Raw genomic sequence first — 24,600 nt, 5'->3', positions numbered from 1 at the left:
GATATGTTATAATTTCCATTTATTGCATCGTGGGAGTTATTGGATTATAAATTGTCAACCGACATACCAGAATAGATAACTTCTCTATTTTTCTTGATAACAGCTTTGTTATCAAAATAGACACAATATCTATTCTATAATAGTTTAGAAACTGAAATCAGATTTTTCTAAACTTAGTACGTAAAGACAATTTCTAATAATCCATATTTTATTCCTATTTAAAGGATAAACATCTCCCACTGCAACAGCTGCCACTTTTACAGCAGTGCCCATGTGGATGGTGTTTTTATTTTCATTTAGTTGTCGGGTTTCCTGGAACCCTGCAATGAATTGTGAACATGATTAATGTCATCTGTATCTACACTCCAAGTTCTGGTAGATAACACCACTAAACATGTTTCAACTAATGAATTAAATACACCTATATTGTTCTTTAATTCTAAAAAAACAGACTACCTTAATGTCCAAGTCCTATTTCCAATTTTTACAATCGGGACTACTAAGTCTTTTCTATAGTATAACAGCTAGGGAATTGACAAACATTTTAAATCCTAAGAATCACAAAAATATTTGGTCAAGATCAATTCCTTAAAATCCCCATGAATTTTGTATGCCACGATAGTGTGGACGTATACAAAATCAAAGAAAAGATTTTATCCATTAATTTTATTATCTCGTCAACTTTACTTTATGGCGAATAAAATTAATAGTTGATCTTTCTTTGATCAAATATTTGGTCAAAACTTTTGAATTTAAAATAACATTGATTCCTCAAACAATATTATTTAAATTCTCCAACACCTCAAACACCGTGAATTTTGCATGCCACGATAGTGTGGACGTATACAAAATTAAACATTTGTAAGAGGAGGAGTTTACCCATTAATTATCTTGTCAATAAATCTTTATGACAAATAAAATTACCTCAAACACCGTGATTTTTGTATGTCACGATAGTGTGGACGTATACAAAATCAAACATTTATAAGAGGGGTTTTTAATTTTATTATCTTGTCAACTTATTTATTTGACAAATCAATAGTTGGTTTTCTTCGGTCACACAAATAATAGCAGTGACTTCGATGGGGAGGATACTATTAGACGTGCCTAAGTGTATACCATTACTTGACACTAAGTTCGTTAATAAGATTGTGTCTCTTCCGATGGGGAAGATCACACGCTCTTAATTAACTTTCTATAGTCTTCCAAAATGGAAGTTTAAGCTAGTGATCCGCAAACAAGCTCATCCGATATGGAGGAAGGCACTCAGAGCCAACGCGCAAGCTTGTTGCATCACTTATAAACCAGTAATGGAGACCCTGGAATTTATTTAAAAATAAATCCCTCTCCCACTTAGTTATTTAAAGTGAGAAATTTTGACTATGCTAGCCTACTTAGCATGCATACTAACAAGCACACACAACACATCATAAAAAGTAATAAATAGAAAAACTAATTTTCAACTATTATGGCTTTTATCTATTGCTGTCCTCCGTGTGTCGCCAACCCTAGCTGCTGCCATCTTTGGCCACCGTCACCGGGTCTAGTTGTCGCATCCATCTTGCTCCTTGTTCCGCTGTGCCTCTAATCCTCAAAAGGTTCCACGCCTTGCAAGATTCGATCCGCGACATAAATAGAATTTTACATTTTTCGATCCTATATTCCTCGAAGGAATGTACATGTAAACTAGATCGAACATAAAATAAAATATACATCCATCGATGTCACGCCCCCAGAAGAGTCCCTGTCCGAGAAAATTTCGGCAGCATCTCCCCTGTACGGCGGACAATCAAAAATTTTCTACAAGCACTAAATACTCAGCCACAGGCGGCTGGAATCATAACAATAATAAAAATCAATCACCACGCAGTTTATATATATATTCAGCCTCTGGCTGACACAACCACGCAGTAATAATACTCTGACTCAAAAACCACCCTACTCAACTACACTCGTAAAGCTCAAAACCGACGAACTCACCTCTTCTGCCATCCAGACAGGCATGTAGTAGAATAAAAACCAAATTCAAATCCATCAATATAATAAAATCTATATCATGTCCATAAGCAAATAAATCCAGAACATAACGAGTTCAAATAGTCTAGAACAGAAAGAAACCAAAGAAAACCAAACATATCCTGGAGGTCTGCAGGACCAGTACTACGTGCAGTGAGGACTAGCGACTGGAACTCCCTCCTGACAGCATCAACCTGAAAATATCAACAATGGAGGCGGGGTGAGTCCACACTCAGCAGGTACAATTGATATGCAAAGTAAAGAAATAACATCTAGCACTAATCATGCGTACAGTCTCCTGATAAAGATAAAGGTAACTACAAACCGAAGAAGACAGGAGAGAATCTGTACTAACCAGGACCCGGTAAAAGGACAAACAGTCCGAAAGGTATAGAAGACCTGTATGCATGTCAATCAAGGTATCCAAGCAATGTGCAGCATATAAGTGCAACAAACACAAACACAAACAATAAATGCATCATGCATATGATGCCAATGTCATGGTCACCCCTGACGCCACTCACAACAACAGTGGGACCGAGTAGGTAGGGCTGTGACAACGTGCACTCTGCAACACTACTCGATGAGTGATCGAGTGGACGGGATGCTGTCGGAGTACATACGTACTCCTACCCCAAATCATAAATGGGGGAGCGCAATGCTCTCATCTCCCGGTACACTATGACGGAGAGGAATCTCTAACGTGCTACACGCTGCGTCGCACTACCCATGAGCGGATCAACGGAGCACCGGAAGAGTCAAACTGACGTGCTACCACGTTGTGTCACCCGTCACAACGGAGCACCGAACAGTGATGAAACTGGCAAAATGCTCGACAATAAAGGAGCAATCAATCACTCAGCATGCAATCATGCGAATGGTGCATGTCACTAAACATGGTAATATACTAAACCAATCTCTGGACATATCATAATGTGCACCAAAGCGAATGAATCATATCAAGGTAGCTGATCATGTAAGGTATCACACCTAGGTCCTGACATGGTAAAATATGGTTATATCACTACCCATAAGCATGTGGAATCAGGTACATATCCATACAAGATGTAAACAAACAATCAATCAACAGGTAGCATGTATTGGGCAGTGATTAACCGAAACAAGTAAGAAACACAATTAATGCATCTTGTTAATTTAATTACTAAGCATATCAAAGACAATAAGTCAAAAGTACCCGCCTCCGAAAATAGAAAGGTCCAATCTAGCAAATCCAAGTCGAGACGCCCGTCTCGAATCAGAGTCCTGCGTCAAAACAGTATATATATATATTTTATTTAACTAAATCCAAATGAAATAGCTAAATAAAATTCCCAAAACTGAATTAGGACAAAACCCTAATCATTACAATCCAACTTATCTAATTAAACCTTCAATCAAACCTGCACATGATCATCCATCTAAAATAATCAAATCCAATCATGATCTACATAAAGGATTAATTATCTAATTCAATTTAAACATAACCCTAATTCAATGCTACACGTGATCATGTAATCAAAAACCTACATATGATCATGAATTCAAAATGATACTATGATCCACAACCAAGATCAAATACCTACACATAAGCCTAATTCAACTTAACCAATTGGTATCACACTTACTACACATCAGGTATCAATCACCCTACACATACCTCAATCTCCAATCCTCTGTTCTTGATCCAAAGCCACTGCTGATGCTGATTTGAAGGCTGCCGGTAATTAGAAACATCCCTCAAAGCACAAAAACCCCACCAAATCCGTGACCTAAAGTGGCAACAAGGAGAGGGTCGGCTGTAGGCAGTGGCTACTGATCACCGTGATAAGGCCGAGAGCAAGAGTGTCCGGCGGTGGCTTGTCGGACCAGAGGAGAAGAGAAAAAAGGTGGTCGGCCAACGCCGGGTGGCTAGGGCACCGAGTGGTCCACGGTGGCGCCGGCACTGGGGCACAGACGCGCTGTGGTGGCGTCGGGTGGCTAGGGCAAACAGAGGAGAGGAGTTTGGCTCGGGCAGGCGGTGCTAGGGCACGGCGACGGCGGCCGACGCTGAGAAACCGGTACCGGCAGTGGCGTCGAGGCTGAGTCTAGGGCATAGGCCGGAGATCGGCGGTGGCAGGGTCGCCGGCGGCTAGGGCTTCGGCAGCAGAGGGATTAAGGCTGCCGGCGTTCGGGAAGAAGCAACCGCCAGCCGGCGGTTAGGGCACCAAAGGTGAAGGTGCGCGGCGGCGTCGGGGAGAAGAAGGAAGAAAAGGTGCGGGAACGGCTCGGGTTCGGCGACAAATGCAAAGGAAATAAAGAAAAATAAAAGGAAAAAGATATATAAATAGAAACTTTTCCTCGCTTAATTCGGGTAGCTTAAACAAGCTTTTCCGGGCCCAGTTTTTTTTTTATCCCCGTGAACTTATCCGTACGAGCTCCGAAAAATTCCCGAAAAATATCCAAAAATTCCGGAAAATTCCCTTATTCATATCCGCCTATTTCCGGTATTTTACAATCGATCCTATATTCCATAAAAGGAATGTACATGTAACTAGATCAAAAAATAAAATCCTAATAAAACTAAATACAGCTCCTGCTGTATTTTATAATACAATCATGCACACACAAAAAAATGCCCTTGAAATGTCCAAGGGTCCAATCACACACATAATAACTATAAGCCATAATAGTTGGATCCTGCATCCACAAAGTTATCACATCCTACTATTAACCTACCTAAATTATGTATGACATGTGCATAATTAAACTAATACCAAATACACAAAGGCAAAACCCTAGCTCTGATACCAATTATTGGTTGCTACTCGAAAAACCTAGAGGTTCCACTGTACAAAAATTTTGTACAAAGGTCTGAACCTTTTCCTAGCTACCATGTGTTCTTTTAAATTAAATTTTGGATCACCTGCGGAACTTAACACGTTTGATCCAAAACTTAATCTATTTGTTCTTTTAGGTTTTGACTTGGATCTCCTGCGGAACTTAACACGTTTGACCCAAATCACCTTAAGTTATTAATTCCATTAAATATTAATTTTCATAATTGGTTCCCAGTACTGACGTGGCAAGGCACATGACCTTCTTGGATATGGGAGCAACCACCACCGACTAGACAAAACCTTTTATGGAAAGCTAATATTTAATTTCCTAAAATAACTTTAGGTTAACCGAAAGGAACAATCAAATCACAAGGAAAAGAAAAAAAAAACAAAGAACACAATATCGAAAACAAATTCAAAATACTAGAATCATATGCCTCTTGTATTTAGTATTATTTCCAATAGTAACTAGTATGATGCGGAAAGAAAAAATACTAGTTATACCTTTTAGAAAAACCTCTTGATCTTCTACCGTATTCCTCTTCTAACCTCGGATGTTGTGTGGGAAACGATCTTCCAAGATGAGAAACCACCAAAGCACCTTCTTCTCCTCCTTGCTAGGTTCGACCAAAATAAAAGCTTCACCAAGGATGAAGAAAAACCACCAACCAAGCTCTAAGGGATGCAAGTTTTCTCTCCTTCTTCTTCTTCTTCTCCAAGTAGTATCCGGCCACCACAAGAGCTCCAAGCTATAGAAGAGTTTCGGCCACCACAAAGAGGAAGAGAGGGAGAGGAGATGGCCAGCAACAACACCAAGGAAAAAGAGGGAGAGAATAATAGAAGTTGTAACCCATGAAGCCCCAACCCCTTCTTTTATATTCCTTGGCTTTGGCAAAAAAGGAAATTTATTTATAATAAAATTTCCTTAACTTTCCTTGACAATAATTAATTAAGAAAAATTAATTAAAATTTCTTAATCAATTAATCATGGCCGGCCACCTCAAATAGATAAATTAGGAGAGTTTCAATCAACAATTAAAACTTCCTTATTTGTCTTTGGAAATTTTAAAAAGTAAAATTTCCCTTTAAAATCCCTTCATGGTTGATAAAAAGAAATTTCTATAATTTTAATTTTTCAACATGTGAATAATTTTCAAAGAGAAAAACTAAAATATCTTTCCAATCTACAAATAAGGAAAGAGATCTAATCTCTTTCTTTAATCTTTTGTAGATCCTTTTTAAGAGAGATATTTTAATTTTAATTCTCTTTAATAAATTATATCTTCCACATAATAAAAATTAAAAATTAAAATTCTTTTAATTTAATGGGGGCCGGTCACCTAAGCTTGGGTTCAAGCTAGGGCCGGCAACCCATGAATCAAGGCTTGGCAGGCCCTAGCTTGAACCACAAGCTAGCTTGGCCGGCCCCCTTATCATGGGTATGAAGGTGGGTATAGGTGAGTATAGTACTCTATAAATAAGAGGCTATGATAGGGACCGAGAGGAGGAATTGGTTTTGGTCTCCCGATAAAATTAAGCATCCCGTGTTCGCCCCGAACACACAACTTAATTTTATCAATAATAATTCATTCCACTAGAGAACTATTATTGAACTACCGCACCAATCCCAAATTACATTTTGGGCTCCTTCTTATTATGAGTGTGTTAGTCTCCCTATGTTTAAGATAACAAATATCCACTAATTAAGTAAGTTACTGACAACTCACTTAATTAATATCTAGCTCCAAGAGTAGTACCACTCAACTTCATCATCATGTCGGACTAAGTCCACCTGCAGGGTTTAACATGACAATCCTTATGAGCTCCTCTTGGGGACATTCTCAACCTAGATCACTAGGACACAGTTTCCTTCTATAATCAACAACACACACTATAAGTGATATCATTTCCCAACTTATCGGGCTTATTGATTTATCGAACTAAATCTCACCCATTGATAAATTAAAGAAATAAATATCAAACATATGTGCTTGTTATTATATTGGGATTAAGAGCACACACTTCCATAATAACTGAGGTATTTGTTCCTTTATAAAGTCAGTATAAAAGAAATGACCTCTAATAGTCCTACTCAATACACTCTAAGTGTACTAGTGTAATTATATAGTTAAGATAAACTAATACCTAATTACATTATGACCTTCCAATGGTTTGTTTCTTTCCATCTTGGTCGTGAGCTACTATTTATAATTTATAAGGTACTGATAACATGATCTTCTGTGTGTGACGCCACACACCATGTTATCTGCAATATAAATTAATTGAACAACTACATTTATCATAAATGTAGACATTTGACCAATATGATTCTTATTTCTAGATAAATATTTATACCAAAAGCTAGGCTTTTAGTATACATTCTAACATCAATATCATGTGGGTTTGACCTAGTACGTGGGTTGACATAGTACGTGAGACAATATGTGGAGTGACATAGCACGTGAGATAGAACGTGGGTTATCAGAGCACATATGTGAAGTAGTATGGTTGACATGTCATGACCCTACAAAATCTTATAATCATCGATCCAATTGACACACTTAGTTGGATCAAAATCATCAATCCGATCGCACTTCTCAATCGAATTAGAATCACCAATCCGACCACCCCTCTTAGTCAGATCAGATTCACCAATCCGATTGCACCACTCGGTCAGATTAGATTCATCGATTTGATTGTCCAGCTTAGTCAGATCAGAATCACTAGTCTAATCGCCCCACTTAGTCGGATCAGATTTACTAATCCGATCTCATCGCTCAGCGGATTATATTCACTGATCTGATTGCTTTGCTTAATCGGATTAGGTTCATCGATCTTATCACACTGCTCAGTTGGATCAGGTTCACTAATTCGACCACTCCACTCAATCAGATCAGGTTCACCAATTTAACCGCACCACTTAGTCGGATCAGATTCACTGATTTGATCGCGCCAACCAACGATCCTCTCGGTTTCACTAACCGACAATCCTCTCGATTCCACGGACCAATGATCCTCTTGATTCCACCGACCAACAATACTCTCGATTCCATTGACCGGTGACCCTCTTGATTTTGTTGATGATCCTCTTGGTCATGCCAATCTGACACTCTTTTACTTAATGGGTTATACCTTCGGCCCAATTATCCCCATATTATGTGGGTTGGCATAGTACGTGGGTTGGCATAATACATGGGACAACACGTGGAGTGACATACCACGTAAGACGACATGTGGGTTGTCAGAGTACGTATGTGAAATAGTATATATGGTTGACATACCATGACCCTACACGATCTTATACATATACAGAATATGGGTAACATGACTATATGATACGACATCAATATGAAGACGTGACATTTCCCTACTAGGATGTGATGTCTCATTAATTAATACCCAGAGAGATATAAGGTCTCCTTTCCCCGTTAAATATATAAAAGGAGTCCGCTTCTGTGGGCAAAGGTACATTAAACATTTTCTAACACATCTTCCACACTTATATAATTATTACTATTCATGTTTTTCCTTTCTCTGTTGGAGATTTGACTTGAAAGTACCTTCATCCTAACCCTCTTCTTCTCTTTCTCTCTCTTGCTAGCTTTGCGAAAATCCTCCATTAGCGTTTAACGATTTAGTCAACATCAAAGACAGCTCACCAGTGACTATAGAGCTCCGCTCCATCAATGACTAATGAATTTTAAGAATTAAAGAAATTGTTCAATTTACCATAGAAATTTTATGATGGTACACACGAACCACCTTAAAAACACTGGAAAACTAAAATATAAATAAATTAATTATAGTATAGAACCTCATTATAACATTAAATAAATTAATTATAGTATAGAACAGGCAAATTTGACAGTGGATACTTAAGTGGGGCTATAAAAGACACTAATTTCTCAAAACTAAAGGAAGATGGCCAACCATGAGTCCTGTCAAAACATCAGGCTGTTCCAATATTTATTGATATCTCAACAAGATCATCTCCACATTGGTTCTCACTATCCTCTGATCCACTATGGTAGTGGACCATTCTTTTTCGATTTATTTCGGTCCATTGAATGTGTACTCGTATATCTTTGGAAATAGATTGCGTATATTATAGGGCTAGAAAAAATATCGAAATATCGAAATACCGAAAATCATACCGAAAAATATCGTAAATATCAAAATTTTTGGTATACCAAAAAATTCGGTATGGTATCATACCGTATCGAATTTGTCAGTAATGGTAACGGTAACGATTTAAAATATTTCGATATACCGAAATACCGAGTAACTATAGATTAAATGATTAATTTAAATTCTCCTAAAGACTAAACCAAACCCTAAACGGCTAAATTCTTCCCCAAACTGAATTTAGATTGCTCCAATCTTTTTATGTAGGAATAGCCAGAGTATCTCTTTATGTTATTTGATTGTTCCACTGTTTAATTTTTTTGTCATTGCTCAGGCAAACTGCTCCACGACTGTTTAAACTTCATGTTATTTGATTGTATATGATCCAGTGAATCTGTGCTGCCATACGACGTGCTCTCGACTCGAAAACTTGAGTTTTCATTTTTTTTTTTTATTTCTATTCATGGTTGGTGTTTATTGTTCTGAGGAATTTATTTTGTTGTATATATCTTTCTTCGTCTCTTTGAGTTTCTTGAATGATTTATTTTGTATTGGTGAATAGTGATAACCGCCCTTCATTGTAAGAGAATTATTTTTTATTTATTATATGTAATATATATATATATATATATATATATAACTTCGGCATGACGATATTTTACCGATACCGTACTGACATTTCGGTATACCAAAATGTCGGTACAATCACGATATTATTTCTTAGAATACCAATTTTTCGGTACGGTATACAGTATTCAATTTTGGGTACGGTATACCGTACCGACCCAGGCCTACGTATATATACATACATATCAGAAGAATATATATCCTGACTTCATTTATCTGTTACATATGGCAGTGACAGGAGATAATATGCTCAACATTACGAATCAAGTTCTCAGTCCGAAATAAACTAAGAAACCTTCGAGAGGACATTACGATGAATGCAGCCTCATGCTCCATTCATGAAGGGCCTCTTCATCTCCCATGCTTCGAGCTTTGATACTTTCACATTGGCTAATCCATTGTTGAACACAAATAGATGAGCATTTCTTCTGATGGCTGTGTTGGAATAAACTCTGGATGTAATGCATGTCGTCCCCCCCTGCCCCAAAGCTTTCCACCACAGAGTGGTCAATCTGCAATATGGCATTTAACCAGGTTCGAACAGAAAGAAATATACATTATGATACAAGGAAAACCATTGTCCAAAAGATTAATCGAGCATAGCAAACTCCTCCGAGATATTTTGCCACTTTCAGGTATATCGACATCGACAAAGCCCGCAAATGTTGGTTTGTACATGTTTGGTCTCAGCGTTGATCTATGCACGATAGCAAAAGGATGAATATTTGGTCTATTAGATAACAGTTAGCTCATCCAAGAAGCTACATGGAACTTGCCTGGTAGGATCATGGCACATGAGGACCTTGTATTTTGTTTGAGCTTTGAAGATTCCGAAGAAGACGGAAGTTCTCTCTTCCATGTTGGCTGAAGCTAGAACATGGAGACCAAATGGCCCGGCTCCACCCCTGACGTTTGCTCTCTTCTGGCCACAGAGTGCTTGGGCATTAGTCGTCCATGAAGGATCGAAGGCCTCAGATTTTTCTAGCCTTGTCACTTCAAAAGTCAACTCTACATCCACCTGCACTCCAAATTACGACCATTATGTTACTCTATTTTCGTAAGCAAATTAAGCATGGGAAAAGAGCAGGACCTGAGAGTAATAGATTCCCTGCACTTCAAAGAAACCACCACTCGGCACCTTCATGTTCTGGACAACGATGTGCTTGCTTCTCAGAGATTCGAGCTCCTCGATGGTACACACGAACCACCTTAAAAACAGTGAAAAATTAAAATATAAATAAATTAATTATAGTATAGAACCTCATTATAACATTAAATAAATTAATTATAGTATAGAACAGGCACATTTGACACTGGATACTTAAGTGGGGCTATAAAAGACACTAATTTCTCAAAACTAAAGGAAGATGGCCAACCATGAGTCCTGTCAAAACATCAGGCTGTTCCAATATTTATTGATATCTCAACAAGATCATCTCCACATTGGTTCTCACTATCCTCTGATCCACTATGGTAGTGGACCATTCTTTTTCGATTTATTTCGGTCCATTGAATGTGTACTCGTATATCTTTGGAAATAGATTGCGTATATTATAGGGCTGGAAAAAATATCGAAATATTGAAATACCGTAAAATCATACCGAAAAAATATCGTATATATCGAAATTTTTGGTATACCGAAAAATTCGGTATGGTATCATACCGTACCGAATTTGTCAGTAATGGTAACGGTAACGATTTAAAATATTTCGATATACCGAAATACCGAGTAACTATAGATTAAATAATTAATTTAGATTCTCCTAAAGACAAAACCAAACCATAAACAGCTAAATTCTTCCCCAAACTGAATTTAGATTGCGCCAATCTTTTTATGTAGGAATAGCCAGAGTATCTCTTTTTGTTATTTGATTGTTCCACTGTTTAATTTTTCTGTCATTGCTCAAGCAAATTGCTCCACGACTGTTTAAACTTCATGTTATTTGATTGTATATGATCTAATGAATCTGTGCTGCCATACGACGTGCTCTCGACTCGAAAACTTGAGTTTTCATTTTTTTTTATTTCTATTCATGGTTGGTGTTTATTGCTCTGAGAAATTTATTTTGTTGTATATATCTTTCTTGGTCTCTTTGAGTTTCTTGAATGATTTATTTTGTATCGGTGAATAGTGATAACCGCCCTTCATTGCAAGAGAATTATTTTTTATATATTATATGTAATATATATATATATAACTTCGGCATGACGGTATTTTACCGATACCGTACTGACATTTCAGTATACCAAAATGTCGGTACAATAATGATATTATTTCTTAAAATACCAATTTTTCGATACGGTATACGGTATTCAATTTTGGGTACGGTATACCGTACCGACCCAGGCCTACGTATATATACATACATATCAGAAGAATATATATCCTGACTTCATTTATCTGTTACATATGGCAGTGACAGGAGATAATATGCTCAACATTACGAATCAAGTTCTGAGTCCGAAATAAACTAAGAAACCTTCGAGAGGACATTACGATGAATGCAGCCTCATGCTCCATTCATGAAGGGCCTCTTCATCTCCCATGCTTCGAGCTTTGATACTTTCACATTGGCTAATCCATTGTTGAACACAAATAGATGAGCATTTCTTCTGATGGCTGTGTTGGAATAAACTCGGGATGTAATGCATGTCGTCCCCCCCAGCCCCAAAGCTCTCCACCACAGAGTGGTCAATCTGCAATATGGCATTTAACCAGGTTCGAACAGAAAGAAATATACATTATGATACAAGGAAAACCATTGTCCAAAAGATTAATCGAGCATAGCAAACTCCTCCGAGATATTTTGCCACTTTCAGGTATATCGACATCGACAAAGCCCGCAAATGTTGGTTTGTACATGTTTGTTCTCAGCGTTGATCTATGCACGATAGCAAAAGGATGAATATTTGGTTTATTAGATAACAGTTAGCTCATCCAAGAAGCTACATGGAACTTGCCTGGTAGGATCATGACACATGAGGACCTTGTATTTTGTTTGAGCTTTGAAGATTCTGAAGAAGACGGAAGTTCTCTCTTCCATGTTGGCTGAAGCTAGAACATAGAGACCAAATGGCCCGGCTCTACCCCTGACGTTTGCTCTCTTCTGGCCACAGAGTGCTTGGGCATTAGTCGTCCATGAAGGATCGAAGGCCTCAGATTTTTCCAGCCCTGTCACTTCAAAAGCCAACTCTACATCCACCTACACTCCAAATTACGACCATTATGTTACTCTATTTTCGTAAGCAGATTAAGCATGGGAAAAGAGCAGGACCTGAGAGTAATAGATTCCCTGCACTTCAAAGAAACCACCACCCGGCACCTTCGTGTTCTGGACAACGAAGTGCTTGCTACTCAGAGATTCGAGCTCCTCGATGGTACACACGAACCACCTTAAAAACACTGAAAAATTAAAATATAAATAAATTAATTATAGTATAGAACCTCATTATAACATTAAATAAATTAATTATAGTATAGAACAGGCACATTTGACACTGGATACTTAAGTGGGGCTGTAAAAGACACTAATTTCTCAAAACTAAAGCAAGTTGGCCAACTATGAGTCCTGTCAAAACATCAAGCAGTTCCAATATTTATTGATATCTCAACAAGATCATCTCCACATGGGTTCTCACTATCCTCTGATCCACTGTGATAGTGGACCATGCTTTTTCGATATATTTCGGTCCATTGAATGTGTTCTCGTATATCTTTGGAAACAGATTGCGTATATTATAGGGCTGGAAAAAAATATCGAAATACCGAAAAATCATACCGAAAAAATACTGTATATATCAAAATTTTCGGTATATCGAAAAATTTGGTACGGTATCATATTGTACCGAATTTGTCAGTAATGGTAACAGTAACGGTAACGATTTAAAATATTTCGATATACCGAAATACCGAGTAACAATAGATTAAATGATTAATTTAGATTCCCCTAAAGCCCAAACTAAACCCTAAACAGTTAAATTCTTCCCCAAACTGAATTCAGATTGCTCCAATCTTTTTACGTAGAAATAGCCAGAGTATCTCTTTATGTTATTTGATTGTTCCACTGTTTAAATTTTCTGTTATTTCTCAAGCAAATTGCTCCACGACTGTTTAAACTTCATGTTATTTGATTGTATATGATCCAGTGAATCTGTGCTGCCATACGACGTGCTCTCGACTCGAAAACTTGAGTTTTCATTTTTTTTTTTATTTCTATTCATGGTTGGTGTTTATTGTTCTGAGAAATTTATTTTGTTGTATATATTTTTCTTGGTCTCTTTGAGTTTCTTGAATGATTTATTTTGTATTAGTGAATAGTGATAACCGCCCATCATTACAAGAGAATTATTTTTTATATATTATATGTAATATATATATATATAACTTCGGCATGACGGTATTTTACTGATACCGTACTGACATTTCGGTATACCAAAATGTCGGTACAATAACGATATTATTTCTTAAAATACCAATTTTTCGATACGGTATACGGTATTCAATTTTGGGTACGGTATACCGTACGACCCAGGCCTACGTATATATACATACATATCAGAAGAATATATATCCTGACTTCATTTATCTGTTACATATGGCAGTGACAGGAGATAATATGCTCAACATTACGAATCAAGTTCTCAGTCCGAAATAAACTAAGAAACCTTCGAGAGGACATTACGATGAATGCAGCCTCATGCTCCATTCATGAAGGGCCTCTTCATCTCCCATGCTTCGAGCTTTGATACTTTCACATTGGCTAATCCATTGTTGAACACAAATAGATGAGCATTTCTTCCGATGGCTGTGTTGGAATAAACTCTGGATGTAATGCATGTCGTCCCCCCCTGCCCCAAAGCTCTCCACCACAGAGTGGTCAATCTGCAATATGGCATTTAACCAGGTTCGAACAGAAAGAAATATACATTATGATACAAGGAAAACCATTGTCCAAAAGATTAATCGAGCATAGCAAACTCCTCCGAGATATTTTGCCACTTTCAGGTATATCGACATCGACAAAGCCTGCAAATGTTGGTTTGTACATGTTTGGTCTCAGCGTTGATCTATGCACGATAGCAAAAGGAAGAATATTTGGTCTATTAGATAACAGTTAGCTCATCCAAGAAGCTACATGGAACTTGCCTGGTAGGATCATGGCACATGAGGACCTTGTATTTTGTTTGAGCTTTGAAGATTCTGAAGAAGACGGAAGTTCTCTCTTCCATGTTGGCTGAAGCTAGAACATAGAGACCAAGTGGCCCGGCTCCACCCCTGACGTTTGCTCTCTTCTGGCCACAGAGTGCTTGGGCATTAGTTGTCCATGAAGGATCGAAGGCCTCAGATTTTTCCAGCCTTGTCACTTCAAAAGTCAATTCTTCATCCACCTGCACTCCAAATTACGACCATTATGTTACTCTATTTTCGTAAGCAAATTAAGCATGGGAAAAGAGCAGGACCTGAGAGTAATAGATTCCCTGCACTTCAAAGAAACCACCACTCGGCACCTTCGTGTTCTGGACAATGATGTGCTTGCTTCTCAGAGATTCGAGCTCCTCGATGGTACACACGAACCACCTTAAAAACACTGAAAAATTAAAATATAAATAAATTAAGTATAGTATAGAACCTCATTATAACATTAAATAATTAATTATAGTATAGAACAGGCACATTTGACACTGGATACTTAAGTGGGGCTGTAAAAGACACTAATTTCTCAAAGCTAAAGCAAGTTGGCCAACCATGAGTCCTGTCAAAACATCAAGCAGTTCCAATATTTATTGATATCTCAACAAGATCATCTCCACATGGGTTCTCACTACCCTCTGATCCACTGTGGTAGTGCACCATGCTTTTTCGATTTATTTCGGTACATTGAAAGTGTACTCGTATATCTTTGGAAATAGATTGCGTATATTATAGGGCTGGAAAAAATATCGAAATACCGAAAAATCATACCGAAAAAATATCGTATATATCGAAATTTTTGGTATACCGAAAAATTTGGTATGGTATCATATCGTACCGAATTTGTCAATAATGGTAACGGTAACGATTTAAAATATTTCGATATACCGAAATACCGAGTAACTATATATTAAATGATTAATTTAGATTCTCCTAAAGACAAAACCAAACCATAAACAGCTAAATTCTTCCCCAAACTGAATTTAGATTACCCCAATCTTTTTATGTAGGAATAGCCAGAGTATATCTTTATGTTATTTGATTGTTCCACTGTTTGATTTTTCTGTCATTGCTCAAGCAAATTGCTCCACGACTGTTTGAACTTCATGTTATTTGATTGTATATGATCCAGTGAATCTGTGCTGCCATACGACGTGCTCTCGACTCGAAAACTTGAGTTTTCATTTTTTTTTATTTCTATTCATGATTGGTGTTTATTTTTCTGAGGAATTTATTTTATTGTATATATCTTTCTTGGTCACTTTGAGTTTCTTGAATGATTTATTTTGTATTGGTGAATAGTGATAATCGCCTTTCATTGCAAGAGAATTAATTTTTATATATTATATGTAATATATATATATATATATATATATAAAACTTCGGCATGACGGTATTTTACCAATACCGTACTGACATTTCGGTATACCCAAATGTCGGTACAATAACGATATTATTTCTTAGAATACCAATTTTTCGATACGATATACGGTATTCAATTTTGGGTACAGTATACCGTACCGACCTAGGCCTACGTATATATACATACATATCAGAAGAATATATATCCTGACTTCATTTATCTGTTACATATGGCAGTGACAGGAGATAATATGCTCAACATTACGAATCAAGTTCTGAGTCCGAAATAAACTAAGAAACCTTCGAGAGGACATTACGATGAATGCAGCCTCATGCTCCATTCATGAAGGGCCTCTTCATCTCCCATGCTTCGAGCTTTGATACTTTCACATTGGCTAATCCATTGTTGAACACAAATAGATGAGCATTTCTTCTGATGGCTGTGTTGGAATAAACTCTGGATGTAATGCATGTCGTCCCCCCCTGCCCCAAAGCTCTCCACCACAGAGTGGTCAATCTGCAATATGGCATTTAACCAGGTTCGAACAGAAAGAAATATACATTATGATACAAGGAAAACCATTGTCCAAAAGATTAATCGAGCATAGCAAACACCTCAGAGATATTTTGCCACTTTCAGGTATATCGACATCGACAAAGCCCGCAAATGTTGGTTTGTACATGTTTGGTCTCAGCGTTGATCTATGCACGATAGCAAAAGGATGAATATTTGGTCTATTAGATAACAGTTAGCTCATCCAAGAAGCTACATGGAACTTGCCTGGTAGGATCATGGCACATGAGGACCTTGTATTTTGTTTGAGCTTTGAAGATTCTGAAGAAGACGGAAGTTCTCTCTTCCATGTTGGCTGAAGCTAGAACATAGAGACCAAATGGCCCGGCTCCACCCCTGACGTTTGCTCTCTTCTAGCCACAGAGTGCTTCGGCATTAGTCGTCCATGAAGGATCGAAGGCCTCAGATTTTTCCAGCCCAGTCACTTCAAAAGCCAACTCTACATCCACCTACACTCTAAATTACGACCATTATGTTACTCTATTTTCGTAAGCAAATTAAGCATGGGAAAAGAGCAGGACCTGAGAGTAATAGATTCCCTGCACTTCAAAGAAACCACCACTCGGCACCTTCGTGTTCTGGACAACGATGTGCTTGCTTGTCAGAGATTCGAGCTCCTCGATGGTACACACGAACCACCTTAAAAACACTAAAAAATTAAAATATAAATAAATTAATTATAGTATAGAACCTCATTATAACATTAAATAAATTAATTATAGTATAGAACAGGCACATTTGACACTGGATACTTAAGTGGGGCTGTAAAAGACACTAATTTCTCAAAACTAAAGCAAGTTGGCCAACCATGAGTCCTGTCAAAACATCAAGCAGTTCCAATATTTATTGATATCTCAACAAGATCATCTCCACATGGGTTCTCACTACCCTCTGATCCACTGTGGTAGTGGACCATGCTTTTTCGATTTATTTCGGTCCATTGAATGTGTACTCGTATATCTTTGGAAACAGATTGCGTATATTATAGGGCTGGAAAAAATATCGAAATATCGAAATATCGAAAAATCATACCGAAAAAATACCGTATATAACAAAATTTTCGGTATATCGAAAAATTCGTACGGTATCATATCGTACCGAATTTGTCAGTAATGGTAACAGTAACGGAAACGATTTAAAATATTTCGGTATACCGAAATACCGAGTAACAATAGATTAAATGATTAATTTAGATTCCCCTAAAGACTAAACTAAACCCTAAACGGTTAAATTCTTCCCCAAACTGAATTCAGATTGCTCCAATCTTTTTACATAGAAATAGCCAGAGTATCTCCTTATGTTATTTGATTGTTCCACTGTTTAAATTTTCTGTTATTTCTCAAGCAAATTGCTTCACGACTGTTTAAACTTCATGTTATTTGATTGTATATGATTCAGTGAATCTGTGCTGCCATACGACGTGCTCTCGACTCGAAAACTTGAGTTTTCATTTTTTTTATTTCTATTCATGTTTGGTGTTTATTGTTCTGAGGAATTTATTTTGTTGTATATATCTTTCTTGGTCTCTTTGAGTTTTTTGAATGATTTATTTTGTATTAGTGAATAGTGATAACCGCCCATCATTACAAGAGAATTATTTTTTATATATTATATGTAATATATATATATAACTTCGGCATGACGGTATTTTACCGATACCGTACTAACATTTCGATATACCGAAATGTCGGTATGGTAACGGTATTTTTTCTTAGAATACCAATTTTTCGGTACGGTATACGGTATTCAATTTTGGGTACGGTATACCGTACCGACCCAGGCTTACGTATATATACATACATATCAGAAGAATATATCCTAACTTCATTTTTCTGTTACATATGGCAGTGACAGGAGATAATATGCTCAACATTACGAATCAAGTTCTCAGTTCGAAATAAACTAAGAAACCTTCAAGAGGACATTACGATGAATGCAGCCTCATGCTCCATTCATGAAGGGCCTCTTCATCTCCCATGCTTCGAGCTTTGATACTTTTACATTGGCTAATCCATTGTTGAACACAAATAGATGAGCATTTCTTCCGATGGCTGTGCTGGGATAAACTCTGGATGTAATGCATGTCGTCCCCCCAGCCCCAAAGATCTCCACCACAGAGTGGTCAATCTGCAATATGGCATTTAACCAAGTTCGAACAAAAAGAAATATACATTATGATACAAGGAAAACCATTGTCCAAAAGATTAATCGAGCATACCAAACTCCTCAAAGATATTTTGGCACTTTCAAGTATATCGACATCGACAAAGCCCGCAAACGTTGGTTTGTACATGTTTGGTCTCAGCGTTGACCTATGCACGATAGCCAAAGGATGAATATTTGGTCTATTAGATAACAGTTAGCTCATCCAAGAAGCTACATGGAACTTGCCTGGTCGGATCATGACACATGAGGACCTTGTATTTTGTTTGAGCTTTGAAGATTCTGAAGAAGACGGAAGTTCTCTCTTCCATGTTGGCTAAAGCTAGAACATGGAGACCAAATGGCCTGGCTCCACCCCTGACGTTTGCTCTCTTCTGGCCACAGAGTGCTTCGACATTAGTCGTCCATGAAGGATCAAAGGCCTCAGCTTTTTCCAGCCCTGTCACTTCAAAAGTCAACTCTACATCCACCTGCACTCCAAATTACGACCATTATGTTACTCTGTTTTTGTAAGCAAATTATGCATGGGAAAAGAGCAGGACCTGAGAGGAATCGATTCCCTGCACTTCAAAGAAACCACCACTCGACACCTGCGTGTTCTGGACAACGATGTGCTTGCTTCTCAAAGATTCGAGCTCCTCGATGGTACACACGAACCACCATAAAAACACTAAAAAATTAAAATATAAATAAATTAATTATAGTATAGAACCTCATTATAACATTAAATAAATTAATTATAGTATAGAACAGGCACATTTGACACTGGATACTTAAGTGGGATTGTAAAAGACACTAATTTCTCAAAACTAAAGCAAGTTGGCCAACCATGAGTCTTGTCAAAACATCAGGCTTTTCCAATATTTATTGATATCTCAACAAGATCATCTCCACATGGGTTCTCACTACCCTCTAATCCACTGTGGTAGTGGACCATGCTTTTTCGATTTATTTTGGTCTACTGAATGTGTACTCGTATATCTTTGGAAACAAATTGCGTATATTATAGGGTTGGAATAAATATCGAAATATCGAAATATAGAAAAATCATACCTAAAAAATATCGTATATATCAAAATTTTCGGTATATCGAAAAATTCGGTACGGTATCATATCGTACCAAATTTGTTAGTAATGGTAATAGAAACGGTAACAATTTAAAATATTTCGGTATACCGAAATACTGAGTAACTATAGATTAAATGATTAATTTAGATTCCCTTAAAGCTTAAAACAAACCCTAAACGGCTAAATTCTTCCCCAAACTGAATTCAGATTGCTCCAATCTTTTTACGTAGAAATAGCCAGAGTATCTCTTTATGTTATTTGATTGTTCCACTGTTTAAATTTTCTGTTATTGCTCAAGCAAATTGCTCCACGACTGTTTAAACTTCATGTTATTTGATTGTATATGATCCATTGAATCTGTGCTGCCATACGACGTACTCTCAACTAGAAAACTTGAGTTTTCATATTTTTTTTATTTCTATTCATGGTTGGTGTTTATTGTTCTGAGGAATTTATTTTGTTGTATATATATCTTTCTTGTAGGGGTGGCAATTCGGTTTGGGTTCGGGTTGACAAGTTCGGGTTGGCAGGTTGGCGGGTTGGCAAATGACAACCTGAACCCGGCCTGATTATTATTTCGGGTCAAAATATTCAACCTGAACCTGATCTGTTTATTTGCACTTGACCCGAACCCGACCCGAACCCGACCCGTTTGACCCGTTTAACCCGCTTGACCAGTTTAACCCGTTTAACTCGTTCGACCCGTTTGACCCGTTTAACCTGTTTGACCCGTTTGACCCGAATATGACCTGAATTCATTAAATAAAATTTGTATATTTAATTAAAAATTAAAAATAACATTTATCTACACAAATTGAAAATTCATTTCATAAATGATAAGTCATAGCAACATTGCAATCAATAGCATAACATATCTCTATGTTTAGGGTTTTTAACTTTTTTAAATTTGTAATTTTAGTTTAAATTTATAATTATTTATAAACGGGTTCGCGGGTTGTAATCGGGTCATTTCAGGTTGACCTGAACCCGACCTGTTTATTAATTGGGTCAAATGGGTCGACCCGATTTCGACCCGAACCCGAAACTACCCAACCCTAACCTGATTTTTTTGTGTTCAGTTCGGGTCGTATTTTCGTGTCGGGTCAAAAATTGTCACCCCTACTTTCTTGGCCTCTTTGAGTTTCTTGAAGGATTTATTTTGTATTAATGAATAGTGATCACTGCCCTTCATTATAAGGGAATTATTTTATATATATTATATGCAATATATATATATATATATATATATATATATATATATATATATATATATATATATATATATATATATATATATATATATATAATTTCGGCATGACGATATTTTACCGATATTATACCGACATTTCGGTATACCGAAATTTCAGTATACCGAAATGTCGGTACGGTAACGGTATTATTTCTTAGAATATCGATTTTTTCGATACGATATACAGTATTCAATTTTGGATACGGTATACTGTACCGACCTAGGCCTACGTATATGTACATACATATCAGAAGAATATATCCTAACTTCATTTATTTGTTACATATGGCAGTGACAGGAGATAATATGCTCAACATTACGAATCAAATTCTCAGTCCGAAATAAACTAAGAAACCTTCGAGAGGACATTACAATGAATGCAGCCTCATGCTCCATTCATGAAGGGCTTCTTCATCTCCCATGCTTCGAGCTTTGATACTTTCACATTGGCTAATCCATTGTTGAACATAAATAGATGAGCATTTCTTCCTATGGCTGTGCTAGGATAAACTCTGGATGTAATGCATGTCGTCCCCCCAGCCCCAAAGCTCTCCACCACAGAGTGGTCAATCTGCAATATGGCATTTAATCAGGTTCGAACAGAAAGAAATATATATTATGATACAAGGAAAACCATTGTCCAAAAGATTAATCGAGCATACCAAACTCCTCAGAGATATTTTGCCACTTTCAGATATATCGACATCGACAAAGCCCGCAAACGTTGGTTTGTACATGTTTGGTCTCAGCGTTGACCTATGCACGATTGCAAAAGGATGAACATTTGGTGTATTAGATAACAGTTAGCTCATCCAAGAAGCTACATGGAACTTGCCTGGTAAGATCATGACACATGAGGACCTTGTATTTTGTTTGAGCTTTGAAGATTCTGAAGAAAACGGAAGTTCTCTCTTCCGTGTTGGCTGAAGCTAGAACATGGAGACCAAATGGCCCGGCTCCACCCCTGACGTTTGCTGTCTTCTGGCCACAGAGTGCTTCGGCATTAGGCGTCCATGAAGAATCGAAGGCCTCAGCTTTTTCCAGCCCCGTCACTTCAAAAGTCACCTCTACATCCACCTGCACTCCAAATTACGACCATTATGTTACTCTGTTTTCGTAAGCTAATTAAGCATTGGAAAAGAGCAGGACCTGAGAGGAATCGATTCCCTGCACTTCAAAGAAACCACCACTTGGCACCTGCGTATTCTGGACAATGATGTGCTTGCTTCTCAGAGATTCGAGCTCCTCGATGGGCCATTGCATAAGCTGGCGGCCGTTTCTGGAAAGCCAAATAGTCCTTGGAATAGCCTGAAGATCAAAGGCGAGCAATATTTGAATAATTAAGGAAAAAAGTTCTTAACTTTAAATGAAATGAATCGTATAGGGAATTGAACAGACCTGGATTCCTGCCCATCCCTTGGCCCCGTCGTCGTCCACGGTGTCGGACTCATTGGCCCACCCCCACAAGATCCTCCTGTTCTTCTTCGGGTCGAAGAACGTCTTCGACGCGTAGAAGTTGCCGTAGTCGTACCGCAGCCCGGTGTGGTCGTCCGGCGACGTGCCGTCGGGCACGTACTTGTCCTTGACGTGGTCATACGTCCCGATCGTGTAGTACTCGTACCGCGTCAGGGCCAGGCTCACCTTCAGGATGTGCTTCACGTCGGAGCCTCCGGCCGCCGACGTGTCGAGGCCCCGCTGGCCGCGTAGCGCCACCGGGTAGAAGTCCGGGCACTCCCACATCCCGGTGTCCCTCGCCGCGTGCAGCGAGTGCTTCGCCTTGATCCACCGCACAAAGTCGCGGCTCCGGTAAAGAATCGCCTCCCCCTTCTTGTTCCACTTGCTCCCGACCACCAGCTTCCAGTGGCCGCCGCCGCGCCACGCCGTGGTGGGGTCGCGGAACGCGCTCGCGTCCATTCCCGAACCGGGCGCGATCACCGGGTTGTAGTCGGGCTTGACCCACTCGCGGAGGTACGGGTCCGAAAGGTTCTTCGGGTACGCCACGTTCTGGACCTGGCGGTTCTGCAGGTCGATGCCCGTGTACATGATGACGGGGCGGTTGTCCGGTAGGATGGTGGCGGATCCGGACCAGCACCCGTTAATATCGGACGGGATGGTGGGGTAGATTGCCGGTTCGAGCGCCTCCCAGTTGATTAAATCGGTGGAGACCGAATGGGCCCAGATGATGTGGCCCCAGACCGAACCGTTAGGATTGTACTGGTAGAACAGATGGTAGACCCCATTGTAGTACATCGGGCCTGGGTTTCGTTTACGACAATCGAATTGGACAGAATTGGGAAAAAAATAGCAATAATAATAATAAGCGAGTTGGTGAGAGTGAATACCATTCGGATCTGCGCACAGTTGCGTCCGTAATTTGAACATTCAAGTTCGGTTGCGGACGTGGAGGAGAAGTCAAAACAGCAACCGCGTCAATTATGGGCGTAGAAAATTATTGAAAACAAAAAGTTGTTTTGATGAATTAATTAAAAAAAAATGCGTGCAAGCTGCAGACGGTTATGTAGGTAGCACGATTCGGTTGGTTTCCCGGCGTCGAGGTTGCCCAGTGGGGGTCCACTCCGGAGCACCTTATCCAACGCCAGAAGTACATATCTAACGTGCGCCGTGGATCTTGCCGGCGGGATCCACACCGACCGGGGAACCGTACGAAGCTTCCGCGAACACATAAAAAAAGTAAAAAGGGGAGGAGAGGAAGAGGCGCGATGAAACGAACCGTTGATCCAATTTCTCGGCGGCCGGAAGTGGTACCTGGTACTCAGCTCGCTGCTGACGGTAGCGGCGGGCGGCGCTGATCGAGGTGATTCGTAGACTGCATGCGACGCCTCCACGGCCACCGCCCACCAATGTGCCAGAGCCAAAAGCGCCAGCACCCACCCAGCTCCCCGCCGCGGTCCCATCCCCCGCCGGCCGACCAAACGCCTAGTAAAAAAAATCCAAGTAGAATAAAAAAAACAAAAGGGGGCGGAGAGAAAAAAAAGAAAGAAACGAGAGCGCAGATGAAAGCATGGAGATCAGGTATAAATAGTACTTGAAAATAACGCCTGAGACCTGATCGTGCCAGCTAAATCCCGTCTTTAAGAAAAAACATAAATCCTAATCCTTACGCTTTGCTAAAAATAAACAATTAAATTAAGGAGTGGAAGATTATTTGAAGACTTTTAGGAGGCGAGTTTGGGAACAAATGAGTCGTCGCCAGTTAAACTATCCAAATATGGGAGTTGAAATAACTAGTCTTTAATTAAAATAAATCTAAGTTTCTTAATTTTTTAAACTTTCCTGTTTCTTTTTCTTTTTTTTTCCTTCTCCCCTTCGTCCCCTTATTTTCCTCCCGAGCCCGACCTTCTCTCCCTCATCTTCTCGCGCCCCAGCTCTCCCTCATCCCGATCCTCTC

At 38.7% G+C, this 24,600-nt stretch overlaps 5 protein-coding genes and 1 pseudogene across 5 annotated transcripts; all 6 read right to left on the bottom strand.

Annotated features, from left to right (window-relative positions):
• Positions 1-9,909: 9,909 nt before the first annotated feature.
• Positions 9,910-10,849, bottom strand: LOC122019519 (beta-fructofuranosidase, cell wall isozyme-like). The gene is made up of 5 exons (XM_042576976.1): positions 10,845-10,849; positions 10,675-10,792; positions 10,361-10,602; positions 10,141-10,281; positions 9,910-10,096 (listed from the first exon to the last, which is right to left on the bottom strand). Exons 1-5 carry the CDS (start codon positions 10,847-10,849, stop codon positions 9,910-9,912), a joined length of 693 nt encoding a protein of 230 aa, XP_042432910.1.
• A 1,245-nt stretch (positions 10,850-12,094) lies between these two features.
• Positions 12,095-13,254, bottom strand: LOC122019517 (beta-fructofuranosidase, insoluble isoenzyme 1-like). The gene is made up of 5 exons (XM_042576974.1): positions 13,224-13,254; positions 12,860-12,987; positions 12,546-12,787; positions 12,326-12,466; positions 12,095-12,281 (listed from the first exon to the last, which is right to left on the bottom strand). Exons 1-5 carry the CDS (start codon positions 13,252-13,254, stop codon positions 12,095-12,097), a joined length of 729 nt encoding a protein of 242 aa, XP_042432908.1.
• Positions 13,255-14,279: 1,025 nt separating this feature from the next.
• LOC122019516 (beta-fructofuranosidase, cell wall isozyme-like) lies at positions 14,280-15,219 on the bottom strand. Its single transcript, XM_042576973.1, has 5 exons — positions 15,215-15,219; positions 15,045-15,162; positions 14,731-14,972; positions 14,511-14,651; positions 14,280-14,466 (listed from the first exon to the last, which is right to left on the bottom strand). Exons 1-5 carry the CDS (start codon positions 15,217-15,219, stop codon positions 14,280-14,282), a joined length of 693 nt encoding a protein of 230 aa, XP_042432907.1.
• A 1,248-nt stretch (positions 15,220-16,467) lies between these two features.
• Positions 16,468-17,407, bottom strand: LOC122019515 (annotated as a pseudogene).
• A 1,245-nt stretch (positions 17,408-18,652) lies between these two features.
• Positions 18,653-19,811, bottom strand: LOC122019513 (beta-fructofuranosidase, insoluble isoenzyme 1-like). The gene is made up of 5 exons (XM_042576972.1): positions 19,784-19,811; positions 19,417-19,544; positions 19,103-19,344; positions 18,930-19,023; positions 18,653-18,838 (listed from the first exon to the last, which is right to left on the bottom strand). Exons 1-5 carry the CDS (start codon positions 19,809-19,811, stop codon positions 18,653-18,655), a joined length of 678 nt encoding a protein of 225 aa, XP_042432906.1.
• A 1,651-nt stretch (positions 19,812-21,462) lies between these two features.
• Positions 21,463-24,257, bottom strand: LOC122018515 (beta-fructofuranosidase, insoluble isoenzyme 3-like). The gene is made up of 7 exons (XM_042575849.1): positions 23,923-24,257; positions 23,534-23,542; positions 22,590-23,446; positions 22,341-22,499; positions 22,027-22,268; positions 21,854-21,947; positions 21,463-21,762 (listed from the first exon to the last, which is right to left on the bottom strand). The coding sequence occupies exons 1-7, from the start codon at positions 24,104-24,106 to the stop codon at positions 21,577-21,579; spliced, it is 1,731 nt and encodes a 576-aa protein (XP_042431783.1). The 5' UTR covers positions 24,107-24,257; the 3' UTR covers positions 21,463-21,576.
• Between the last annotated feature and the right edge of the window lie 343 nt (positions 24,258-24,600).

Source organism: Zingiber officinale, chromosome 9A (genome assembly GCF_018446385.1).
Source record: "Zingiber officinale cultivar Zhangliang chromosome 9A, Zo_v1.1, whole genome shotgun sequence".
In the NCBI taxonomy this organism is placed as follows: domain Eukaryota; kingdom Viridiplantae; phylum Streptophyta; class Magnoliopsida; order Zingiberales; family Zingiberaceae; genus Zingiber; species Zingiber officinale.
Note: the sequence above shows the minus strand (reverse complement) of the source record. Positions and strands in the feature narration are given on the sequence as shown.

What these genes read in the sequence shown, in the direction of transcription:
- LOC122019513 (XM_042576972.1), bottom strand. Translation starts at nt 19,811, where the DNA reads ATGGTCCACTACCACAGTGGATTAGAGG. An exon ending in ATGTGTCATGATCCGACCAG is followed by an intron (nt 19,024 to 19,102) that starts GCAAGTTCCATG and finishes TATCGTGCATAG; the next exon opens with GTCAACGCTGAGACCAAACA. An exon ending in AAATATCTTTGAGGAGTTTG is followed by an intron (nt 18,839 to 18,929) that starts GTATGCTCGATT and finishes GCCATATTGCAG; the next exon opens with ATTGACCACTCTGTGGTGGA.
- LOC122018515 (XM_042575849.1), bottom strand. Translation starts at nt 24,106, where the DNA reads ATGGGACCGCGGCGGGGAGCTGGGTGGGTGCTGGCGCTTTTGGCTCTG. An exon ending in ATGTGTCATGATCTTACCAG is followed by an intron (nt 21,948 to 22,026) that starts GCAAGTTCCATG and finishes AATCGTGCATAG; the next exon opens with GTCAACGCTGAGACCAAACA. An exon ending in AAATATCTCTGAGGAGTTTG is followed by an intron (nt 21,763 to 21,853) that starts GTATGCTCGATT and finishes GCCATATTGCAG; the next exon opens with ATTGACCACTCTGTGGTGGA.
- LOC122019517 (XM_042576974.1), bottom strand. Translation starts at nt 13,254, where the DNA reads ATGGTCCACTATCACAGTGGATCAGAGGATA. An exon ending in TCACAGTGGATCAGAGGATA is followed by an intron (nt 12,988 to 13,223) that starts GTGAGAACCCAT and finishes TTAATTTTTCAG; the next exon opens with TGTTTTTAAGGTGGTTCGTG. An exon ending in ATGTGTCATGATCCTACCAG is followed by an intron (nt 12,467 to 12,545) that starts GCAAGTTCCATG and finishes TATCGTGCATAG; the next exon opens with ATCAACGCTGAGAACAAACA.
- LOC122019519 (XM_042576976.1), bottom strand. An exon ending in ATGTGCCATGATCCTACCAG is followed by an intron (nt 10,282 to 10,360) that starts GCAAGTTCCATG and finishes TATCGTGCATAG; the next exon opens with ATCAACGCTGAGACCAAACA. An exon ending in GGTTTTCCTTGTATCATAAT is followed by an intron (nt 10,097 to 10,140) that starts GTATATTTCTTT and finishes GCCATATTGCAG; the next exon opens with ATTGACCACTCTGTGGTGGA.
- LOC122019516 (XM_042576973.1), bottom strand. An exon ending in AGGGAATCTATTACTCTCAG is followed by an intron (nt 14,973 to 15,044) that starts GTCCTGCTCTTT and finishes TTTGGAGTGCAG; the next exon opens with GTGGATGAAGAATTGACTTT. An exon ending in GGTTTTCCTTGTATCATAAT is followed by an intron (nt 14,467 to 14,510) that starts GTATATTTCTTT and finishes GCCATATTGCAG; the next exon opens with ATTGACCACTCTGTGGTGGA.